At 36.6% G+C, this 21,475-nt stretch overlaps 1 protein-coding gene across 2 annotated transcripts in view; it reads left to right on the plus strand.

Moving 5' to 3' along the window:
- Window positions 1-21,475, plus strand: part of TRIM23 (tripartite motif containing 23) — a 32,917-nt gene that overhangs the window by 3,802 nt on the left and 7,640 nt on the right. The window contains exons 2-7 of one of the 2 annotated variants that reach the window (XM_044772442.2): window positions 1,916-2,078; window positions 5,500-5,621; window positions 7,639-7,917; window positions 8,479-8,661; window positions 11,289-11,504; window positions 15,667-15,801. In XM_044772442.2, the coding sequence (XP_044628377.1) occupies window positions 1,916-2,078; window positions 5,500-5,621; window positions 7,639-7,917; window positions 8,479-8,661; window positions 11,289-11,504; window positions 15,667-15,801 (1,098 nt within the window). The remainder of the gene's footprint in view (window positions 1-1,915; window positions 2,079-5,499; window positions 5,622-7,638; window positions 7,918-8,478; window positions 8,662-11,288; window positions 11,505-15,666; window positions 15,802-21,475) is intronic. The other variant, XM_070519578.1, reaches the window with a different exon arrangement.

Raw genomic sequence — 21,475 nt, forward strand, 5'->3', positions numbered from 1 at the left:
AACCTTTTTGATCTAATCTGAGAAAAAGTATATTAATGTAGCTTTAATTGCATTTCAGTGTTTTGAGTGAGGTTGAATATCTTTTCATATATTTAAAGAGCTGTTTTCATTACCTTTTCTGTGAATTGTGTTTTGCATTTATGCTTTTTTTGAACCGTACTGGGATGCAAGCCAATAATAAATTATCAGTTTATTTATAGTAAAAGATGTTTGCATTTCAAGCACTAAATCCAAATTAATTGCAGAGTTAAGATTAAAATTTAAATAGATTAAGTCTGGAGTGGTGAGCAGTTAAATTCACACATTCCGATTCGGCAGCCCGGGGTTCCCTGGTTCTGATCCAGGGTGTGGACCTACGCACAGCTTGTCAAGCCATGCTGTGGCAGGCATCCCACATATAAAGTAGAGGAAGATGGGCGCGGATGTTAGCTCAGAGCCAGCCTTCCTCAGCAAAAAAAGGAGGTTGGGCAGTGGATGTTAGCTCAGGGCTGATCTTCCTCAAAAAAAAAAAAAAAAACAATTGTAAATAGAGTGAGTCTGGTTTCCACCCTCGGTTTTCTTTTCTTTTTTCTTTTTTTACCTTGTATTGTGTATTTGTTGTGGGATGGTGGTTGGCTGAGCTGTTTTTAAATTTTTATTTTGTTGGACTTTATATAAGCACATAGGTGCTTGGGATTTGGAATACCCTGTTCCTTAGGGTTTTTTGGTCTAGTAGAGAAAGACAAGATGGAAAGCCAATACGGTATTAAAGTGTTTTGTGTGTTAAGATAGACACATTTCCATGGTACATGGGGCCCAAGGGATAGCGTGGTCATTTCGGTTGGAGTGAGCTGTAGATAGACGCAAGAGAGACAGTTGTTTAGGAGTTGGTTTATTAATGTAAAAAAAGGATCCACTAGGAAAATGTCTATTTACTATTTCCTCAGTGTTAGCATAAAGAAAGAGGCAAAAACAGTTTGTCCTGTTCTGGGAACTAGAAGCTGTTTGATATAGTTGGAGAACAGAGTCTGAAATGGGTGGCAGTGAAGCAGCAGAGGCCAGGATTGGAGCAGGTCATGGATGGCAGGCACAGGAGTTAGTGGGACAGTTGAACAGTTCAGTGTGGGTGTTTTTTATCGATTAATTAAAATTGTGAAACACTTCAGATATGTTAAGAAATGGAAGTACCGAAAATGCTTCAATGATATAAATATAGTTTGTTGAATAATTATAAAACAAACTTGTGGGCCTGGGAATCAGAATATGCCGATTCTTGTCTCCTTTCTTTTAACTGACTATCTAGCCTTTGGCAAGTGAAGTACCTGTAATTAGAACAAGATAGACAAAATATTTTCTAACCCAAGGGCATATTTATTAATTGAGAACAAGGAATTGAAATTTAAGGTGATTGCTTTCTTGCCTTTCCATTATATGAGGTAAATGGGTACTAGAAGATACTTGAAAATTAGTTACAGTCTTTTCTTAGCAAGTTCTTTATCATTTACAAGGGTAAATTGTCATCCTAGCACATATTTCAAATTATTTTTGTCTACATTAATGATGGTTTCGGGGAGATTAGGTAATTGCAGAGAAATTAAGAACCCAACTTCAGTAGAATTATGTATTGTTACAGATTCAGATGTAATGAAAGAGTCATAATTTCAAAACGTAAATATGATGTTAATTTGCAACATTATCTTGGTCCCTAACACTTAACATTTCAAGGAGATTTCACCATGAAAATTCTGGTAGTGCCTGTCAGATGAAATGATAAAGGGTGATTTACAGTTTTACAACCTAGACAGTTTGTTTCATGGAGGAATAAAGTAATTTAACAAAATTGATCAATATATTAGATCAGGGTTTTTTTTTTAAGCTAAAATATGTATATTTTTAAAATCATTTAAAGAGCACATGTTCCCTTTCCAAATATTAGGTGCTGGAGTGTGGAGTTTGTGAAGATGTCTTTTCTTTGCAAGGAGATAAAGTTCCTCGCCTTCTGCTGTGTGGCCACACAGTCTGTCATGACTGTCTCACCCGCCTGCCTCTTCATGGAAGAGCAATCCGTTGCCCTTTTGATCGACAAGTAACAGACCTAGGTAGGAAAATATATACGTATGTATTTAAGATTTAAAATTGTTCACCTAATACAAATGTCATAGGACATAATTTCTTTCTACTTGATTTTTAAAATTATAAAATTCCAAGGTGGTTTCAGTTTCTATTAAGGCTGGTAGTCTCATAACTATAAACCAGCCCACTTTTAGGTACTAATTTTATTTAATCTTTTTAGATGTTTATATTCAGTACTTATATATGAAGAGCTTTAAGACAGCTGAGAAAAACATGCTAACGTTATTCAAAGAAATAAGAAAATTCGTTTACCTGAAGCCATTAATCCAATAAAACAGTGTTTCCTTTATAGATGAATAAGCCAGTAATGAAAATACACATAAGTAATTTGAGTCTCGGCATGTTTTTATTTACTGATATCAGAGACAGAAGTGTTTGTAGCTTGAGATAACTGCCCCTTGTTTTCTGTTACAATTACAGAAAGTCTTACGGATTTCTTTTTCAGTTTCCTGCATACTTTTAAAACTTTGCTTTATATATTTCAAGATGAGTTATTACCTTGGAATACCTGAATTGGAAATAATAATGTTTATTAATATTTAAACAGTTATTTTAGAGACATAACGTAAGTTCTCTAAGTTTACTCTTTTTGATAACAGAATTTTCTCCAAAGTAAATAGTTTAAGGTTGTCATTTTTTTCAGGTTAGTAGCACTATTTTTTTTAAGGCTGTTCTAATGTATTCATAGTGTATGTCAAGTGGAACACATTCAAAATAATTCATCCATCAAAAAAAGAAAGCAGGCTTTCTTTTTAGAGTGGAAAGCTTTAAAAATCTAAAAAGTATGGTCTTAAAGTGTTTTCTTATAGGGAAAGAATAGATTTCTTAAAGTTTTGGTAGTCTTTGATTTACGTAAGTAGTATGCCCATTTGCCAGAAAATTGATATAGGACAGTGTTAGCATTAACATAGATAATGTTACTTTGCTATTAGCCAAGAAATAATAAGGGTGGAGGGGGAAGATGTCTCTATTTTGACATTCTCTTATTTGGTCTTTTATTCTGTAAGATATATATATGTATGTATCATACCATCTTCTTCATATAAATCTGTATAGAAATAATATTTTACAAATGGAGGATAGACCCTTCCTTCCATCTTTTTGAAGGGCACTCTACCTTCTCTACATAAATACCACAGTGTGGGTTGTTACCACCCTAATGTGTAACTAAACTAGAAATTTGTGACAGGGAGTGGTTAGTCATGTCTTAGGTTGAAATCAAACATGATTGTTATCATATGAACATTAGAAAACATAAACCAACAACTCTGCCATGGATATAGATTCTAATTACTATAGCTTGTAGGTTAGACTTTTACTGTGATTCCAGCCTTATGCAATTTCTGTTAGTGACCCTTATATAGTTTGATGTCATTATTTTTTTTTAGAAAATCTGTTTTTAATTGTATTATAGAAATAATGTATATATACTTTGCAGAAAATATGAAAATTTATAAAAGTATAAAGAAGAAAAAAATAATTTCCAATTCCTCCTTCTAGAGAAGAAGACTGTTGAGAGAATTAGGAACAAAATTCTTCTCTAGTCCAAGAAGAATATCAGTAGTCATATGTGGTAGTTATTGGTACTGTTCAGTGATATTTGTGGTTCTTCTCTTCTGTCCGCAGGGTACAATTACACTTCTCTGCCCTCTTATAGTTAGGTATGGCTGTGTGATTTCTTTTTAACTAGTGAAATGGGAGTAGATGTGAAGTGTTAACTTCCAGGTACAAGCTGTTAAGAGGGGATTTATGAGGCTTTGCAGTAAATCCTTCTCTTTGCTACAGTGAGATGGTCGAGGTGGTTGGAGGTTCAGTGGCCTGTGTCACTCATCTTGGATAGACAGTAGGGGACAGAATCTCTCTTGTTGCAAGAGCAAAAAGTAAATCATGTTTTTTTAAGCCATTGAGATTTTAGAGGTATTTTGACACTTACAGAAGTACGAAGGGATATACTAGGCAGTAGATAGATAACTGCGTACATGCTGCTAGGAGTTTATGTGTATGTGTTCGTTATATAATGACAGTATTTGGAAAATTGTCAAGACAATATTTTTAAATAAAGGACTCAGTATACTTCTTAATCTTTATATAAAGGGAGTAGATAGAACTCAGCTTGTGGTAGAATATGTATGAAAATTTAAAACAATTAAGGAGAAAGGCTTGTGGCGGTGGCAAGGCTGAGGGCGAAATACTGGGTGGCTGCATGAAGGTACGTGGGAAAGGAGGTCGCAGAGGTCAGAGAGGAGGCTAAAGATATTTAGCCTAGTCTAAAATGTTTTGGAGAACCACAATGAGAGATGGTTTCTTTTTTTTTCTTTTTCTTTTTTTAAAGAAAAGAAGGACCAAGAGCAAGGAGAGCCCTGCAGCCAATGACCCCATCATCCTTTTGTTTATTTATTCATTCAGTAAATATGTATTAGGCAGCAGCTATGTGTCAGATGATATTTGTTGCATAGAAGCTTAACGTAACAGACAGATATTTCTTCTAACTGCTGAAGCATCTGGCTTTTATTTATAGGCCCAGGAAGAGTTTGTGTGTTTTTGTGTGCATGTGCACATGCACACATGCGCATATGCATGCTCATTTGACCTTTTGTGGTCAGTTCTCGGGGAAAGAAGCATTGGTCCTTATTCACTTGTGCCTAGAGTCTTATCTGCCTCCAAGGGATTGTTGTCTTGCTTTGATGTGAGGCTCTGTCTATTTGCGTGGGGAGTTTTTATAGTCATTGACTGCTGTAGGGTTCAAAGTTAGATGAGGGGTGGGGAAAAATATTCCCTTTAGCTGTTCTGGTTCCAGTTTACTTAGAGATGGAGTTATTTTAGGTTAAGTGTACCTTTCATACAGTGGTTTTCAAACATGAGTCATAGCTTATTTGTGGTTATGAAATCAGTTTAATTAGTTGTGAACAGAACTTTTTAAAAAGAAAGAAAATAGAATAAAAAATATCAGAGTGTATTACATACTGTAAAGGTGAATATTGGTGTGTGAAACTTGTTTCAATTATATGTATATATACTATATATGTTATTCTGGGTTGCAATGTAAAATGTATTTCTTACTATAGGTTGCTGTAAAAAAATATTTCAAAGCACTTATTTTAGTATGTATAGTAAAAGTCAGTGACAAAATAGAATTTATAAAGTTAAATGATAGGAAAATAATGGAACTTTAAAATATATTCTACTTAGAATGCTGAGGAGCTCGCTTTATAAAGAGAATATTAACAAGACAATTGTTTTAGCATAAAAAGAAAATGGGGAATATTTGAATTTTTAAAGTTTAGACATTAGTGACTAAACTATATGACTTAGAAATTGCTGTTGAGATATGAGGTAACATGATTAATATTCCATTTTGTTAGATTTATTTTTATTTTTATATTTTAGGAGATTCAGGTGTCTGGGGATTGAAAAAAAATTTTGCTTTATTGGAGCTTTTGGAGCGACTGCAGAATGGACATATTGGTCAGTATGGAGCTGCAGAAGAAGCCATCGGGATATCTGGAGAGGTACTGATTGAACTTGGTGAAATATTTGTTACAAGCATGAGCTTTTTCTTTTAATTTAAAATATTTGCCATTAAAAGCACAATATTAACTCACCTACTCAAGCAGGTAGGATTCCAGAAACACATCTTTTCATTACATTACAATTCTGAAGACAATAGTATTCCCAATGGAAGTAAAACTGAAACTTGAATTCTCTGAAAATACTATACCCAAACTATGTTTGTGTGCAAAAACTTGTCTCCTTATCATAATTCAGTTCTGTCAAGGGATAAAGTGAAAGAGTAAAAGATTATGGAAGAGTTAGAAGGATGTGTAAGCTACATTAAAGCAGAGGATGGGAAAGTGAATCAGTCAACAGTAAAGCACAAAGAAAGGAACTCCATGAAGAGGCCATTTAGTCTAGATAGCAGCAGCTCCTGAGGGTCTTACTATTATTAAATATCTTCATGGAAAGGTTAAATTATGTGTAGATGTACTCTCTTTATCCAGACAGGCAGATATCTAGTGAATGTTAGAAAGAAGTCCATTAACCTAGGTTAAAATACACTTTTTTTTTTTTTTTGAGAAAGATTGGCCCTGAGCTAACATCTGTGCCCATCTTCCTCTACTTTATATGCGGGACGCCTGCCACAGCATGGCTTTAAAGTGGTGTGCAGGTCCACACCTGGGATCCAAACTGGTGAACCCTGGGGCGCTAAAGCAGAGTGCATGAACTTAACTGCTACTCCACTGGGCCGGCCCTGAAAATACATTTTTAACGCTTAAAGCATTGTCTGCATAGCTCATAGGTTCTGGATATAAGAATAGTTGTAGTAAATAACAGTTAGTGATTTTTGCGATCAAATTAAAACCACATGTTTAGTATCAAGGGAAAAAAATGTCAGGTTGATTTCTACTTCTCTTTTATCAGATCATGATTTCTTTATATAAAGTGAATCAGTGAAGTGAATTTCAGACTGAAGCACTGTTTTCTTGATTTTTTGCAGTTCTTTCACTTGCTATATCTTTCATCCTTATTTCAAAAGACACTAAAATATTAACTAATGTTGACCTTGTAAATTATTGGTCAGTTCTAGAAAACAGAAGACTTGAATTTTTATTTTACAGGTACACATTTCTCATAATTGCAAACAAAACTGTTTACCTTTAGATTCTTTTTTTTTAGTGTGATATTGAATGATACCATTGATGTATTTTCTAATTTTTTTTTCTGGAAAAATTTATACCAAATCTAATTATTGCCTTTGAATATTGAGCAAAAGTTTTCAAAGCATTCTTGATTACCTGACATGTAAAATTTTCCAACTTGAAATGCTTTTTGGTGATTCGTGAAAATTAGAAACAATATTTAAAAGCTTGCATATCACAGAGGTTTTTTTTCATTTGCCTGAATCAGTGGTTTTCAACTAGGATTATGCAATGGACTCACCTGTGGAGCCTTAGGAATAAATACACAAGCTCAGGCTTCATTTACAACCTATTGAAATAAGTATTTCCCAGGTTGGAGTCTGGGCCTCTGTGTTTTTAAAAGCTTCACAATGATGCACACCCCTGGTTATCTAAATAGCATTTGTGCTTCTTCTCTTCCTAGACATCATCGTGACAAGTAATATTTTAAGCAGTGGGGATGTATTTAATATCAGTGTTTTTAGTCTTAAAAAAAGACTTCTGTTGTTCAGTTCCTTGTGTGTAAAGTGAGGGAATTTTGTGGAAGATATCTTTACACTGACTGTAAACTATGAGAATAGTTTTATTTTTGGCCTCAAATTCAAAGCATGTATTGATAGTTTTGGAAATAGCTTCTCACTTATCCATAGAAATGAATACTGTCTTCAGATGAGTAATGGATGACCTTTGTACTTACTTACCAGTATATTTTCATATATAAAGACTGATCAGTTAAAAAAAAGATTATGGGCTTTTATATTTCAAAATTTGTCATGTTATACTGATTGGATTCATTGTAATGATTCCTTATAATGATTCAGTTTTAAGACATTAATTTTTTATTTATCAGAGCATCATTCGTTGTGATGAAGATGAAGCTCACGTTGCATCTGTATATTGCACTGTATGTGCAACTCACCTGTGCTCAGAGTGTTCCCAAGTTACTCATTCTACAAAGACATTAGCAAAGCACAGGCGAGTGCCTCTAGCTGATAAACCTCATGAGAAAACCATGTGCTCTCAGCATCAGGTGCATGCCATTGAGTTTGTTTGCTTGGAAGAAGGCTGTCAAACTAGCCCACTTATGTGCTGTGTCTGCAAAGAATATGGAAAGCACCAAGGTCACAAGGTATGAGTATAATTAACCTGGATGACACTACTTAGTTTACCAGCCCACCATTTGTTTTCACTGACTTGGGTCTTTATGTTAAAAGTAGGGATTGAAGAAGAGTTAAGTGATGAATGACTTGAGCTTGGTAGCCTGTTCAGAAACAAGAGATTTAATTTCTGAATGTTGTAACAAAAATTTCAGAGCTGCATCCTGATTCTTTCTTTACTGAACAATGGCTTTCTAGCAGAAAACAGAAGTTCTCTTCTTTGTGTGCATGTTTTCATAATGCACTGGATTGTTTTGACAATATTTATATCTACTGATAAACTACTGTTTATAATAAAATTTTCAAGTCGCATGAATTCTTGTTTATTAATAAATGGATTTTCAAATTTTAAATTATTTCTTTGCAGGATAAATAGTTTTGGGGTGAAGGCAAATTAGTATTATCCTGTGCTTTTTATAAATGTTTATAAAGCCACTTGTGACTGATTTTTTTTTATTAATGGCAATTTAAATAGCTTTTTATATCATTAGTCAATATTGAGTTCTTTTCTATAATTATGTTGCATTTTATAGCATTCAGTATTGGAACCAGAAGCTAACCAGATCCGAGCATCAATTTTAGATATGGCTCACTGCATACGGACCTTCACTGAGGAAATCTCAGATTATTCCAGAAAATTAGTTGGGATTGTTCAGCACATTGAAGGAGGAGAACAAATAGTGGAAGATGGAATTGCAATGGCCCACACAGAACATGTATGGATTTTTTTTTTTTTCCTTCTTTACCTTCTTACCTTTTTCCGTCTAATCTTTTTACCTTCTAGTGTTTATTGAGCAATTACAATGTGCCAGTACTGCTAGTCACTGGAAATAAATTTTTAAAAAAAAATCTCTGTCTTCATGGAATTTATGATCTATCCTGGAAGAGAGATTTTCAAGTGTGGTAATGGTTTATTTTGTGGGGGAAGTACAGGATGCCTTGGCAGTCTATAAAAGGGGCAATAATTTAGGTGAATCAGGGAAGCCTTCTTAGAAGATGTGACAACTAAACTGAGATTTGAAGCAATTTAGTCAGGGGGAAGAGTAGGGTAAGGAGTGAGTTATTCCAGAGAGGGAAGTGTCTGTTAAAATGTCTGCAAGCAAGAATTGGATGTAGGGTGGAAACTTAAGTAAGTTTACTACGGTTGAAGCTTTGGGTATTGGGTGGGGCATGGTAAGAAAGGAGGTTGGAGAGTTAAGGGCCACATCATGCAGGATTTTGTTAGCCATGTTAAAGGGTTTGGACATTCTCTTACGGGCAGTGATGAGACATTGAAGAATTGATAACATAATCATATTTGCGTTAAGAAAGGTTGCCCTTCAGTGTAGAAAATGAATTGCAGGAGCAACAAGACTGGAAGCAGGGAGACCTATTAGGAGGTTGCTGAAATTCTCCAATTGAGAGATGTATATGGCCTGTAATACTAGAGTAGTGAGAATCGAGAGAAGTAGATGGATTTAAGATATTAAAGTAGAATAGGTAGGTCTTAGTGATTGATTGATAATATTGATTGGATAGGTAACTTAGAGGGCCAGGCATTAGGCCTAGGTATGTGCTTTGCCTAACTGGGTGGATGGTGGTATCAAGTACTAATAGGGGAGGAAGAAGAATTTTGGGAGGGGATAATGGCACCAAGGTTATAATTTTAATTTGGATGTTGAATTTATTATTTCTATGAAATTATCAAGGGGAGATAGGCTCTAGTGAATTGAAGAGTAAGTGGGTGTTGGGAAGTGAGTGTGTCTAACTTTTAGGAAGTTGGGCTGTGAAGAGAAGGAAGGAACTAAGGTGATAGTTGTAGTTGCTTTTTAAAATTGAACTATAGAGGAGAAAGGAATCTTTTCAGATGAGAATATAAGTGCAATGACAAAATGCAGACAAAATGTGATATTTTTCTTTGGTAATCACACAAATTTAAAACTAAGTCATTGGGGAATAATGTTAGAACTGCTCTGTCAAATATAGTAGCCATTAGCCACATGTGACTATTGAAGTTTAACTTAGTTAAAAATTAAATAAAATACAAAATTTAGTTCCTCAGTCCCACTAGCCACATTTCAAGTACATGTAGCTAGTGGCTACCATATTGGACAGCGCACATATAGAACATGTCCATTTTCATAGAAAGTTCCCTTGGACATTGTTGTGCTAGAGTGGAAATATTTTATTCATTCCCTAAGCAAATATTTATTGAACACATACCAAGTGCTAGACACTGTTCTAGCTGAGGAGACACCACTGTACAAGTCAAAAAGCTCTGCCTTTGCAGGGTTTACTTTCTACTGTGAAGAGAGAATAAGCAAGGAAAACACTTATGGGAGAAGTACGTTAGGTGCTTTGGAGAAAAACAAGGGAAAGGAGGAGTGCACTTTTATATGGGGTGTTCAGGGGCAGACTTCCTGAGAAGGGGACACTGAGCAAAGACCTAAAGGAGATGAGAAAGGGAGCCATACTATTTTTGGGGTGAAGAGTGTTCCATCAGAAAGAAGGGCAAGTACAGAGGTTCTGCAGTAGGAGTGTGCCTGGTGTGCTTAAGAAACTGTGAGGAGGCTGAGTGGCTAGAGTAGAGTGATCGAGGGGGAGCAGGCGGGAGTTGAGGTCAGAGAGGGCCTTAGAGGCACTTGCTCTTCTTTTTTCCAGGAATGCTCTTGAAGATATTCGCGTGGTTCCCTCTCTTACCTCCTTCAGGTCCTCCCTCAGATGTCCCTTTCTCAGGGAGTCTGTTCTTGAACTCCCCATATAAAGGACTTTGGCATTTACTCTGTGTGGAATGAGAAACTGCTGAAGAGTTTTGAGCAAAAGAATACTTATCTTCCTGACTTAACCTTTAAAAAGGATCAGTCTGGCTGCTGGGTGGAGAGTACATTGTTGGGGCAGCAGTAGATCTAGTGAGACGAATTAGAAGACTATTATAATAATTGGATGAGAGATGATAATGGCTTGGATCAGGTTGGTAGAGGTGGAGGTGGTGAGGCATGATCAGATTCTGGATCTATTTTGAAGTCAGCAGAATTTTCTGAGCAACTAGTTGTGGGATAAGAAAGAGAAGTGTTAAGGGTGACTCCAATTATTTTGTCTTTAACAACCTGGAGGAGGGAGTTGCCATTTACTGAGATGGAGGAAACTAGGTTTGGGGGTGGGAGAGACTGGAGGTAAGGTATTCCATTTGCTTGAGATGTCATTTAAACAGTTGGAGTATCTAAAGGCTGTGGTTAAAGGGAAAGATCCAGTGTCGAGATACAAATTTTCGAATTTTTAAGGATATAGGTGGTATTTAAATTTTTATTATTTCACATATAAAGTCTTTGTTAACGTTACCATTGTTTAAAACTTCTTCTCGTAGGTACCAGGTACTGCAGAGAATGCCCGGTCATGTGTCCGAGCTTATTTTTCTGATCTGCATGAAACTCTGTGTCGCCAAGAAGAAATGGCCCTAAGTGTTGTGGATGCTCATGTTCGAGAAAAACTGATTTGGCTCAGGCAGCAACAAGAAGATATGACTATTTTGTTGTCCCAGGTTTCAACAGCCTGTCTCCATTGTGAAAAGACTTTGCAACAGGTTGGTAGTTTAAACATGGTTGAGACATAGTTTAAGAAGGAGAATTCATAAGGTTAAGTAGATAATTACCAGAGGTACACACTAGTCTATTTTCTTAATTTAATCAATAAGTTTCTATTGCTACCATTGTTACTGCGTGCATTAATATTGTGCTTAGGACATGAGGGCTCTAACCTCAAATTGTGCTACCAACCATATCAGCGTCCTTCCCTTCATATGCCCTCCTCACCATAAAGCCATGGGTTCTAGAACCTCTCTAACTTCTTGTCATTCTTCAGTCATGCCAAAGCCTTTAACTCTCCTTTGCCAAGCATGTACTATTCTGTTTGCTTGGTGGGCTCATCTCCCTTTTCTGATAGTGGAAATCCTTCTTCAAAGTCTAGCTCAAATGTTTGCTGTTCTTTGAAGCTCTCTCTTTCTTGCTTTTCTTTTGGGTGCCTCTCTAGCATGTACTCCCTATCTCTGCCCTAATTCAGTGGTTCTTAACTTCCATGTTACAGCAAACCTATGTTTTTTAATGGCTGAGGTATCATAAGCAATTTGTTACCCAGTTTGCAGGAATGTACTTTTAAAATAAAGTAGATTTAAGGTTATTCTAACAAAAATGACAATCTCACTCATTTCTGTTTTGGATCTGTTTTCATGAGTGAGCGATGTAAGGCTAATTATTGCCCTAAGAATTCCCAATAAACTGCAGTCTAGCGTATCTTTACTGATAAATTGCTAATAATTGTGTTGATTTCGAAGCATTGTAGAGCTAAGCTAAACTCTTTACCATTGTAGAGCTTTTTCCCCTGAATCAAATATCTGATTAGACTTAGATGAATGAGGCCAGGCTGTAACCACAGCAGTCTTGAGCTCTTGTTTAGTCCTTATCCCCTTGAATTGTAATAATTGATGTGTATGCCATTTATTAAGTTATCTTTGAGCTCCAATCCTATTCTTCTGTCCTCTGCTTTGTGATGCTGGGACTGGAACTCTACAAATCACGTCTGCTTTGCCAGCCGGCTCCATGTTAGTTTAGGCTCTGCCAATAGAGGGGACATCAGAGGGAGGCTGGAAAGCTGAAGTGGTTTCCTGTGGGTTCCCATTTGCTTGGGGTTCCTGTGACTGTCGCCCCTCACATGAGGAGACTGCTTTCTTCCGAATCTGAGTTTCAGCTCTGTGGGGTCCCTCCTGTAAGTTTCTAAGTTTTTGTAATTCCAGCATCTCCCTTTTATTCCTCTGGCCCTGGGGGTGGTAGCTGTTTCCTACAGTTGCTTCCTCCATGTTACCTCAGAGGTTTTTTTTTTTTACCTTTTTAGTTACCTAGTTAATAACTACACCTAGTTAACAGGTCTTCCTATTAAGTTCTCTCTATTCTGATAACTGGTATGGTTTTTGTCTCCTGATTGCAATCTGATTCAGTATGCATATTTGTCCTTCTAGATGTTGACTGGATACATCTTGTTCATCTTTGTATCTCTAAATTCTTTGTATCTGGCTAGAAAGAGCTTAATAAATACTTGTTCAGTTCATGATGGGTAATCAAGCTACAGAGCAAAGTCAGAAATGGATTCATGTCCTAAAATAGTTCAAAGTATTTTTACATTAATTTTATTAAAAAGTATGTTTGTGGGGCTGGCCCTGTGGTGTAGTGGTTAAGTTTGGCATGCTCTGTTTGGTGGCTCAGGTTTGGATCCCCAGCATGGACCTACACCACTCATCACCCATGTTGTGGCAGGGACCCACATACAAAACAGAGGAAGATTGGCATAGATGTTAGCTCACGGCTAATCTTCCTCAGACAAGAAAGAGGAAGATTGGCAACAGATGTTAGCTCAGGGCTAAGCTTCCTCACCAAAAAAAAAAAGGTATGTCTGTAGTTACTGAGATATTTAGAAGTATTTTAGAGTTTCTGAAGTGTTATGTCAAAGTGATGATAATTGTTAATGATATGGTATTGTCTCAGTATGGTAATGCAATTGAAATTGGGGTCTTAGATTCATTTTTCATATGGACCTATTAGTTTTGTTCTGATTTATGGCCATAGAACCCTCACTCCAACCAATATTCTTAAAAGTTCTTGCCATAGAGGTAATTGAACAAAGGAATGGATGAAACATCCATACATTTATTACCAATTTTGAGAACAAAACTTAATCATCTCTCCCCTCCAAAAAAATGATGCATCATCTAAGTTGAAGGCATGCTGCTGAATGGTGAGGACTTGTTTATTCCTTTAGCAAATGTGTACTGAATGCCTATGTGCTGTATACATTCTAGGTACATGGGATATATCAGTAAACAAAACAAAGCCATAATCTTTGGAATTAGCATTCTTGTTTTGTTTTGTTTTAAAGATCGGCACCTGAGCTAACATCTGTTGCCAGTCTTCTTTTTCTTCTTCTTCTCCCCAAAGCCCCCCCAGTACATAGTTGTTTATTCTAGTTATAGGTCCTTCTGGTTGTGCTATGTGGGATGCCACCTCAGCATGGCTTGATGAGTGGTGCCATGTCTGTGCCCAGGATCTGAACTGGCGAAACCCTGGCCAGCCAAAGTGGAGTGCATGAACTTAACCACTTGGCCATGGGGCTGGCCCCTGGAATTAGCATTCTAGCAAGGAGAAGACAGATAGTAAACTATAACCATATCTGAATAAGTAAATTTTATACTATGTTTAAGTGATAAGAGCTAAGGAGAAAAGAAAACGTGTGTGGGTATAGCAGATTGCATTATTAGTCAGGGTGAGCATCATTGAGAAAAGGTGAGATCTGAGCAAAGACTCAAAGGAGAAGAAGGTGAAGGAATTAGTTCAAGCCCTAATGGGGGAAAGAACATTCCAGCTGAGGAAACGGTTAGGGCAAAAACCTTAGGGCAGCATCCTGGTGTATTTGAGGAACAGTAAAAGAGGGCACTGTGGCTGGAATAGATAAAGCAAAGGAGAGAGTAAAAGGAGCTAAAATCAGAGCTAATAAGGAATTATATGTGAGGAAGCCCTTGTGGGTCATTGGAAGGACTTCAGCTTTTATGATTGAAATGAGGAAACCATTGTGGGGTTTGGAGCACAAGAATGACTTGATCCTACCTGTTAAAAGGATTACTCTGGCTGATGTGTAAAAAATAGGAAAAGGAAATCAAAGATGAAAGGAAGGAGTTCAATTGTTAGGAGGCTGTTGTAGAATTCCAAATGAGAGAGAATAGTGCTTGGATAGTGGGGGTTAGAAGTGTCCAGATTCTGGGTATCCAATAGGATTTGTTGATAGATTGCATGTGGGGCATGAGGGAGGAGAAGGCAAGAATGACTTCAAGGTTTTTGTTCTGAGCAACTGCAACAATGGAATTTCTATCAACTAATAATGTGCAACAGTGAGCAAAATCCAACAACACCACTGCTCTCATGGAGCTTACATATTGTTGGGAGATCTCTCTTAGGAAGAATATATTGGTATACGTATAGAATATCTCTGAAATAATATTTGAGAAACTGTAAAGTGCTTGGCTTGGAGGAGAGGGCCTGGGGATCTCGAGTGAGGGAGGCTTTTCACAGTTTGACCTTTAGTCCCTTTTTTTTTAAACCAATGCGTGTATATCTTAAATTATTTTAAAAACTTCTCTTAGAAGTATAACATACATACAGAAATGAGTGTGTAAGTGTTCAGCTGGCTGAATTTGCAGACTAGACATTGCTGTGTGACTGGCACCCAGATCAAGTAACAGAACTTTACCAGCACCCCAGAAACCCCTCAGACTCCTTTTAATAACTACTTGCCTTCCCCTCTAAGGATAAATTACTATTCTGGCTTCTAATGCATACCTTATTTTTGCCTGTTTTGGTAATTAATATAAATGGAAGCATACAGTATGAATTTTTCATGTCATTTCTTCTTTTCCTCTACATTATGTTTGTGAAGTTCATATTATCACATGTAATTGTGGTTCATTTTCCTTGTGGTATACTGTTGCATTTGTGAATATACCATAATTTACTTATTTAATTCCTCTGTTGATGGGCTCTTAAATTGTCTATTAATGCCCAGTTATTATTATCCTAGTCAAATTATATTTAAGTTAACTTTGAATATTACAAGGCTCAACGAGCTTTTCTTGAGTTTTGGTGATATCTCTTTTTTCCCTTATTTCTCTACTGAGTTCACAAGACATACTGTCTTCTCTTTTCTAGGATGATTGTAGAGTTGTCTTGGCAAAACAAGAAATTACAAGGTTACTGGAAACATTGCAAAAACAGCAGCAGCAGTTTACAGAAGTTGCAGATCACATTCAATTGGATGCCAGCATCCCTGTCACTTTTACAAAGGTAATGTACTGTACTTCATTTTTAGGTATGTTTTCCGACAAATCATAATTGTTTTACATTCCATGATAATCAGCTTGAAGAGACAACTAAGAAATTCATGAATCATAGGATTTAAAATAAAAATTTTTATCAGTGGAAAATAGAAAGTAGTAATGAATCTCCCTATACCCATCACCTGCTTTAATATTTAAAAACTTTTTATTTCATATACCCTTTTCCCTACTCCCCTTTCTACCTACAGTCTCCCCGGTTATTTTGAAACAAATCCCAACGTATCATTTCATTCCAAGTTCATATCATTTGATCTATGAGATATTTTTGGGCGTATCTCTAAAAAATAACTCTTTTTAAAAAATAGGTAAAATACTGTTATCACACCCAAAAAATTTAATAGTAAATCTCTAAAATTACCTGTTATTCAGTTAATATTCAAATTTCAAAGATTTAAAACAAATTTTTTTTTTTGACAGAATCCAAACAAGGCCTGTATGGGCACTTGATTGATGTATTTTGGTTTCTTTTAAAGTGATTCCCCCTAATTTAAAAATGTTCGTGTGTTCCATGTTGCTTTCTATTTTTAGGGACTGTTTTTCTTCACATTTAATTTTGTTTTATAATTATGTGAAACATTTACATGGTCCAGAGTCAAATCTACCAAGCAAGGTTTATTCAGAGAAGTCTAGCTTCTGTCCCTAACCCCTCCACCCATTTCCTCCCTTCCCCATAGAAAACCATTAAGAATTTTTCTCAGTTTTGTTCATCTTTTAAAAAAAATATAGGGAAACATGTTTACATATTTGTATGCACATCCCCCACATTTGAAGGTAGAATACCTTACACACTTCTTCACTTTGCTCTTCTCACTTAAGTGTACATCCTGGAGATCACTCGATAGCATTATACAGCAACATTTTCTGTTCCCATTTTACAGCTGCAAGGTACTTTATTGTGAGGATGTACCACATTTTTTTTTACTGTTGTAAAAAACACGTAGTATGAAATTTACCATCTTACCCATTTTTAAGTGTACAGTTCAGTATTATTAAGTATATTTACATTGTGTGAAACAGATTTCCAGAAATTTTTCATCTTACAAATCTGAAACTCTGTATCTTAATAAACAATAACCCCCTTTTTCCCTCCTTTTACCAGCTCCTGGTAACCACCATTCTACTTTCTGTTTCTTTGAATTTGACTACTCTAAATACCTCATATAAGTAGAATCATACAGTATTTGTCTTTTTATAACTGGCTTATTTCATTTAGCATAATGTGCTCAAAGTTCATTCATGTAGCATGTGACAGAACTTCCTTCTCTTTTAAGGCTAAATGATATTCCATTGTCTGTGTATACCACATTTTGTTTATCTGTTCATCCATTGATGGACATTTGGGTTACTTCCACCTCTTGGCTATTGTGAATAGTGCTGCTATGAACATGGGTGTGCAAATATCTCTTTGAGACCTTGCTTTCAGTTCTTTTGTATATATGTCCAGAAGTGGGAATACTGGATCCTATGGTAGTTCTATTTTTAGTTCTTTGAGGAAATGCTATACTGTTTTCTGTAGTGGCTGCACCATATTATAATCCCATCAACAGTGCACAAGTGTTCCAGTTGCTCCATATTTTCACCAACACTTATTTTTTGTTTCTGTTTTTGATAGTAGCCATCCTGATGGATATGAGGTGATCTCTCATTGTGGCTTTGATTTTCATTTCTCTGATGACTAGTGATGTTGAGCATCTTTTCATGCTTGTTAGCCATTTTATATCTTCTTTGGAGAAATTTTGCATGAGTCCTTTGTCCATTTTTAAATCAAGTTACTTGATTTTTTGTTGTTGAGTTGTAGGAGTTCTTTCTTTTTATATTCTGGATACGAATCCATGATCAGATATATGATTTGCAAATATTTTCTCCCATTCCATAGGTTGCTTCTTCGCTCTGTTCAGAGTATCCTTTGATTCACAAAAGTTTTTAAGATTGATACAGTCCCATTTGTCTAATTTTTCCTTTTGTTGACTGTGCTTTTGGTGCCATATCCAGGAAATCATTGCCAAATCCAGTGTCATGAACCTTTTCCCATTTTCTTCTAGGAGTTTTAGTTTTGGGTCTTATGTTTAGGGCTTTAATCCATATATTTATAATCCAAATATTTATAATTGTTATACATTCTTCATAAATTTACCCTTTAATGATATAATGACCTTTGTTTCTTATAACAGTTTCTGATTTAAAGTCTATTTTGTCTCATATTAGGATAGTCACCCCTGCTCTCTTTTCAGTTTGATTTGCCTGGAATATCTTTTTCTATTCTTTCACTTTCAGCCTGTGTGTGTCCTTAGATATAAAGTGAGTCTCCTGTGGACAGCATATTGTTGGATTTTGTTTTTTTACCCATTTAGTCAAACTGTGTCTTTTAATTGGGGGACTAAATCCATTTCTATTTAAAGTTATTATTGATAGGTAAGGACTTACTATTTCCATTTTGTTAATTGTTTTCTGTTATCTTAAAGCTTTTTTGTCTCTGTTTTCCTCTTACTGCCTTCTTTTGTGTTTTATTGATTTTTTTGTAGTGACATGGTTTGATTCCCTTTTGTGATGCATTTCCTTTTGTGTATATTCTGTGGGTTTTTTTGTGTGTTTACCATTGCAGTTACAGGCATACCTCGCTTTATTGCACTTTGCTTTATTGTGCTTTGCAGATATTGCATTTTTTACAAGGCCCTCCACCAGCAAAAAGATTATAATTCACAGAAGGCTCAGATGATGGTTAGCATTTTTTAGCAATAAAGTATTTTTTAATTAAGGTATGTACATTTTTTTAGACATAATGCTATTGCACACTTAATAGGTTACAGTATAGTGTAAACATAACTTTTATATGCAGTGGGAAACCAGAAAATTGGTGTGACTTGCTTTGAGATACTCACTTTATTGCAGTGGTCTGGAACTGAACCCACAATATTTCTGAGGAATGTCTGTACATGAAACATCTTAGTTATAACATTCTATTTTATTTTATTTTTTGTTTTTCTCAAGAAGGCTATTTCACTTTGGTCATTTTAAAATACAGACCTGAGGCCAGGAAGAGATGCCTCTGGGGAAGGGAAGAACTAAAATAGGTTGGTGGACCCAGAGGGAGGTGAGGTTGGGGGACAGCGACAGCCACTGCAGCTCTTGGCTGCAGAGGATGCCAGAGAGATGTGTATAGGGTAGGCCTGGCAGAAAACATTGTATTTTAAACTGATAACAATTTAACTTCAATTGCATACAAAAACTCTCCTGTTTTACAGCTCCACCACCCCATATGTTATTGATGTCACAAATTACATCATTATGTATTGTATACCTATTAACACAGGCTTATAGTACTTTTTATGTTTTTATTATTTTAGTTCTATAAATAAATTTATGCACCAAAATTACAATAATACAGGTTTATTATTTGTCTGTGTATTTACCTTTACCATTTTATATTTTCATATGGTTTCCTATTGTTGTCCAGCATCCTTTTGTTTCAACTTGAAGGACCCCTTTAGCAGGTCTAGTAGAGCAGGTCTAGTGGTAATGACTCCCTCAGCTTTTGCTGTGAAGGAGAGTTTTGCCTTATATAACATTCTTGGTTGACAGCTTTTTTCTTTTTAGCACTTTGAATATATCATCCTACTCCCTTCTGGCCTGCACACTTTCTGCTGAGATATCCACTGATAATCTCCTGGAAGCTCCCTTGTGTGTGATGAGTCACTTTCTCTTGATGTTTTCAAGATTCTCTCTGGTTTTTTTTTTTTTTTTTTTTTGAGGAAGATTAGCTCTGAGCTAACTACTGCCAATCTTCTTCTTTTTGCTGAGGAAGACTGGCCCTGAGCTAACATCCATGCCCATCTTCCTCCATTTTATATGTGGGATGCCTACCACAGCATGGCTTTTGCCAAGCGGTGCCATGTCCACACCCGGGATCCAAACTGGCGAACCCTGGGCCACTGAGAAGTGGAACGTGCACACTTAACTGCTGCGCCACCAGGCTGGACCCTCTCTCTTTGTTTTTGAGTTTTGAGTTTGATTGTAATGTCTCTTAGTGTTGGTCTCTTTGGGTTTATCCTGATGGAATACATTGAGCTTCTAGAATTTTTATGTCCATTTTTCTCTTCAGACTTGGAAGTTTTCAGCCATTATTTCTTCAAATAAGCTCTCTCTGCTCCTTTTCTTCTCTCTCCTCCTTTTGGGGCTCTCATAATGTCTATGTTGGTTGGCTTACTAGTGTCCCATAAGTCCCTTAGGCTCTCTTCACTTCTCTTCATCGTTTTTTCTTTTTGTTCCTCTAACTTGATGATTTCAGATGACTTGTCTTTGAGTTTGCTGATTATTTCTTCTGCCTGATGAAGTTTACTGTTGAAACTCTCTAGTGAACTTTCCAGTGCAGTTAGTATATTTTCAGCTCTGGAATTTCTGTTTAGTTCTTTTTTTGATATTCTTTTGTCTGTTCATCATTTTCCTGATTTTGTTTACTTGTCTGTGTTTCTTTTTGCTCAGTGAGCATCTCTTTGACAGTTAATTTAAATTCTTTGTCCGGCAACTCATAGATCTGAATTTCTTCAGTGTCACTTTTTCAAAGTTTATTTCTTCCTTTGAATGGGCTATATTTCCCTGTTTCTTGATATGCCTTGTAATCTTTCGTTGAGATTCGGGCATTTGAAAAAACAACCACCTCTCCCAATCTTTTTTTTTTTTTTGAGGAAGATTAGCCCTCAGCTAACTACTGCCAGTCCTCCTCTTTTTGCTGAGGAAGCCTGGCCCTGAGCTAACATCCGTGCCCATCTTCCTCTACTTTATATGTGGGACGCCTACCACAGCATGGTGTGCCAAGCGGTGCCATGTCCGCACCCGGGATCCGAACCAGTGAACCCCGGGCCACCGAGAAGCGGAACGTGCGAACTTAACCACTGCGCCACCAGGCCGGCCCCCTCCCAATCTTTATGGACTAGCTTTGAAGACTTCACCCATCAGCCAACTAGAGATTCTAGGACTTCTAAAAGCTCTTCTGGGGATGTGTCTTCTCTGGGCTTGTGCGTGTGCTTTTACCTGTCTCAAATTCCCTAAGCAGCTTTCCCCTATGTTTTCTTGAAGGCCAGTAATCTCTTGCTCCCATGGGCTCTCTGCAGAACTCTAACATGCCATATCCTTGCCTCTCTTTCCACTGGCTTCCAAACCGTACTGCCAGTCCCTAGGAGGTCCAAGTGTGATGAAACAGAAACCAGTCTCTAGGGGAGCCCCCAGATAAGCCAGAACATTGCTCAGTCCACTCGTTTGTTTCTGTCCCAAGGAAGGAGCCTCATATGGGACTTTTCCTCCTGATTGTACCATGCTATGCCCACCCCCCCAGGTAGGGGGATGGGCACAGATGGTACACAGAATTCTGTGAATTCTCCTATCCCTTTTGCTGGAATCCTTTCCTGGTTTTTTGTTGGTCTGGATGCTGTAGCTTCTCAGTTGGTCTCTAGAGTTCTCACAAAGGTATTCTGATCCATATATTGTTTTATTTCTGAGGTTTAGGACTGGACTGAAGTGTAGATTTGGGAGCCATTGTTATATAGACGGTAATTGACGTGTATGGAGTAAATGAGAAAGTGTAGAATGAGAAACAGGCCTCATAATGACTCTTAAGAATACCAGCA

The sequence above is a fragment of the Equus asinus genome, chromosome 10, assembly GCF_041296235.1.
Source record: "Equus asinus isolate D_3611 breed Donkey chromosome 10, EquAss-T2T_v2, whole genome shotgun sequence".
Classification (NCBI taxonomy): Eukaryota; Metazoa; Chordata; class Mammalia; order Perissodactyla; family Equidae; genus Equus; species Equus asinus.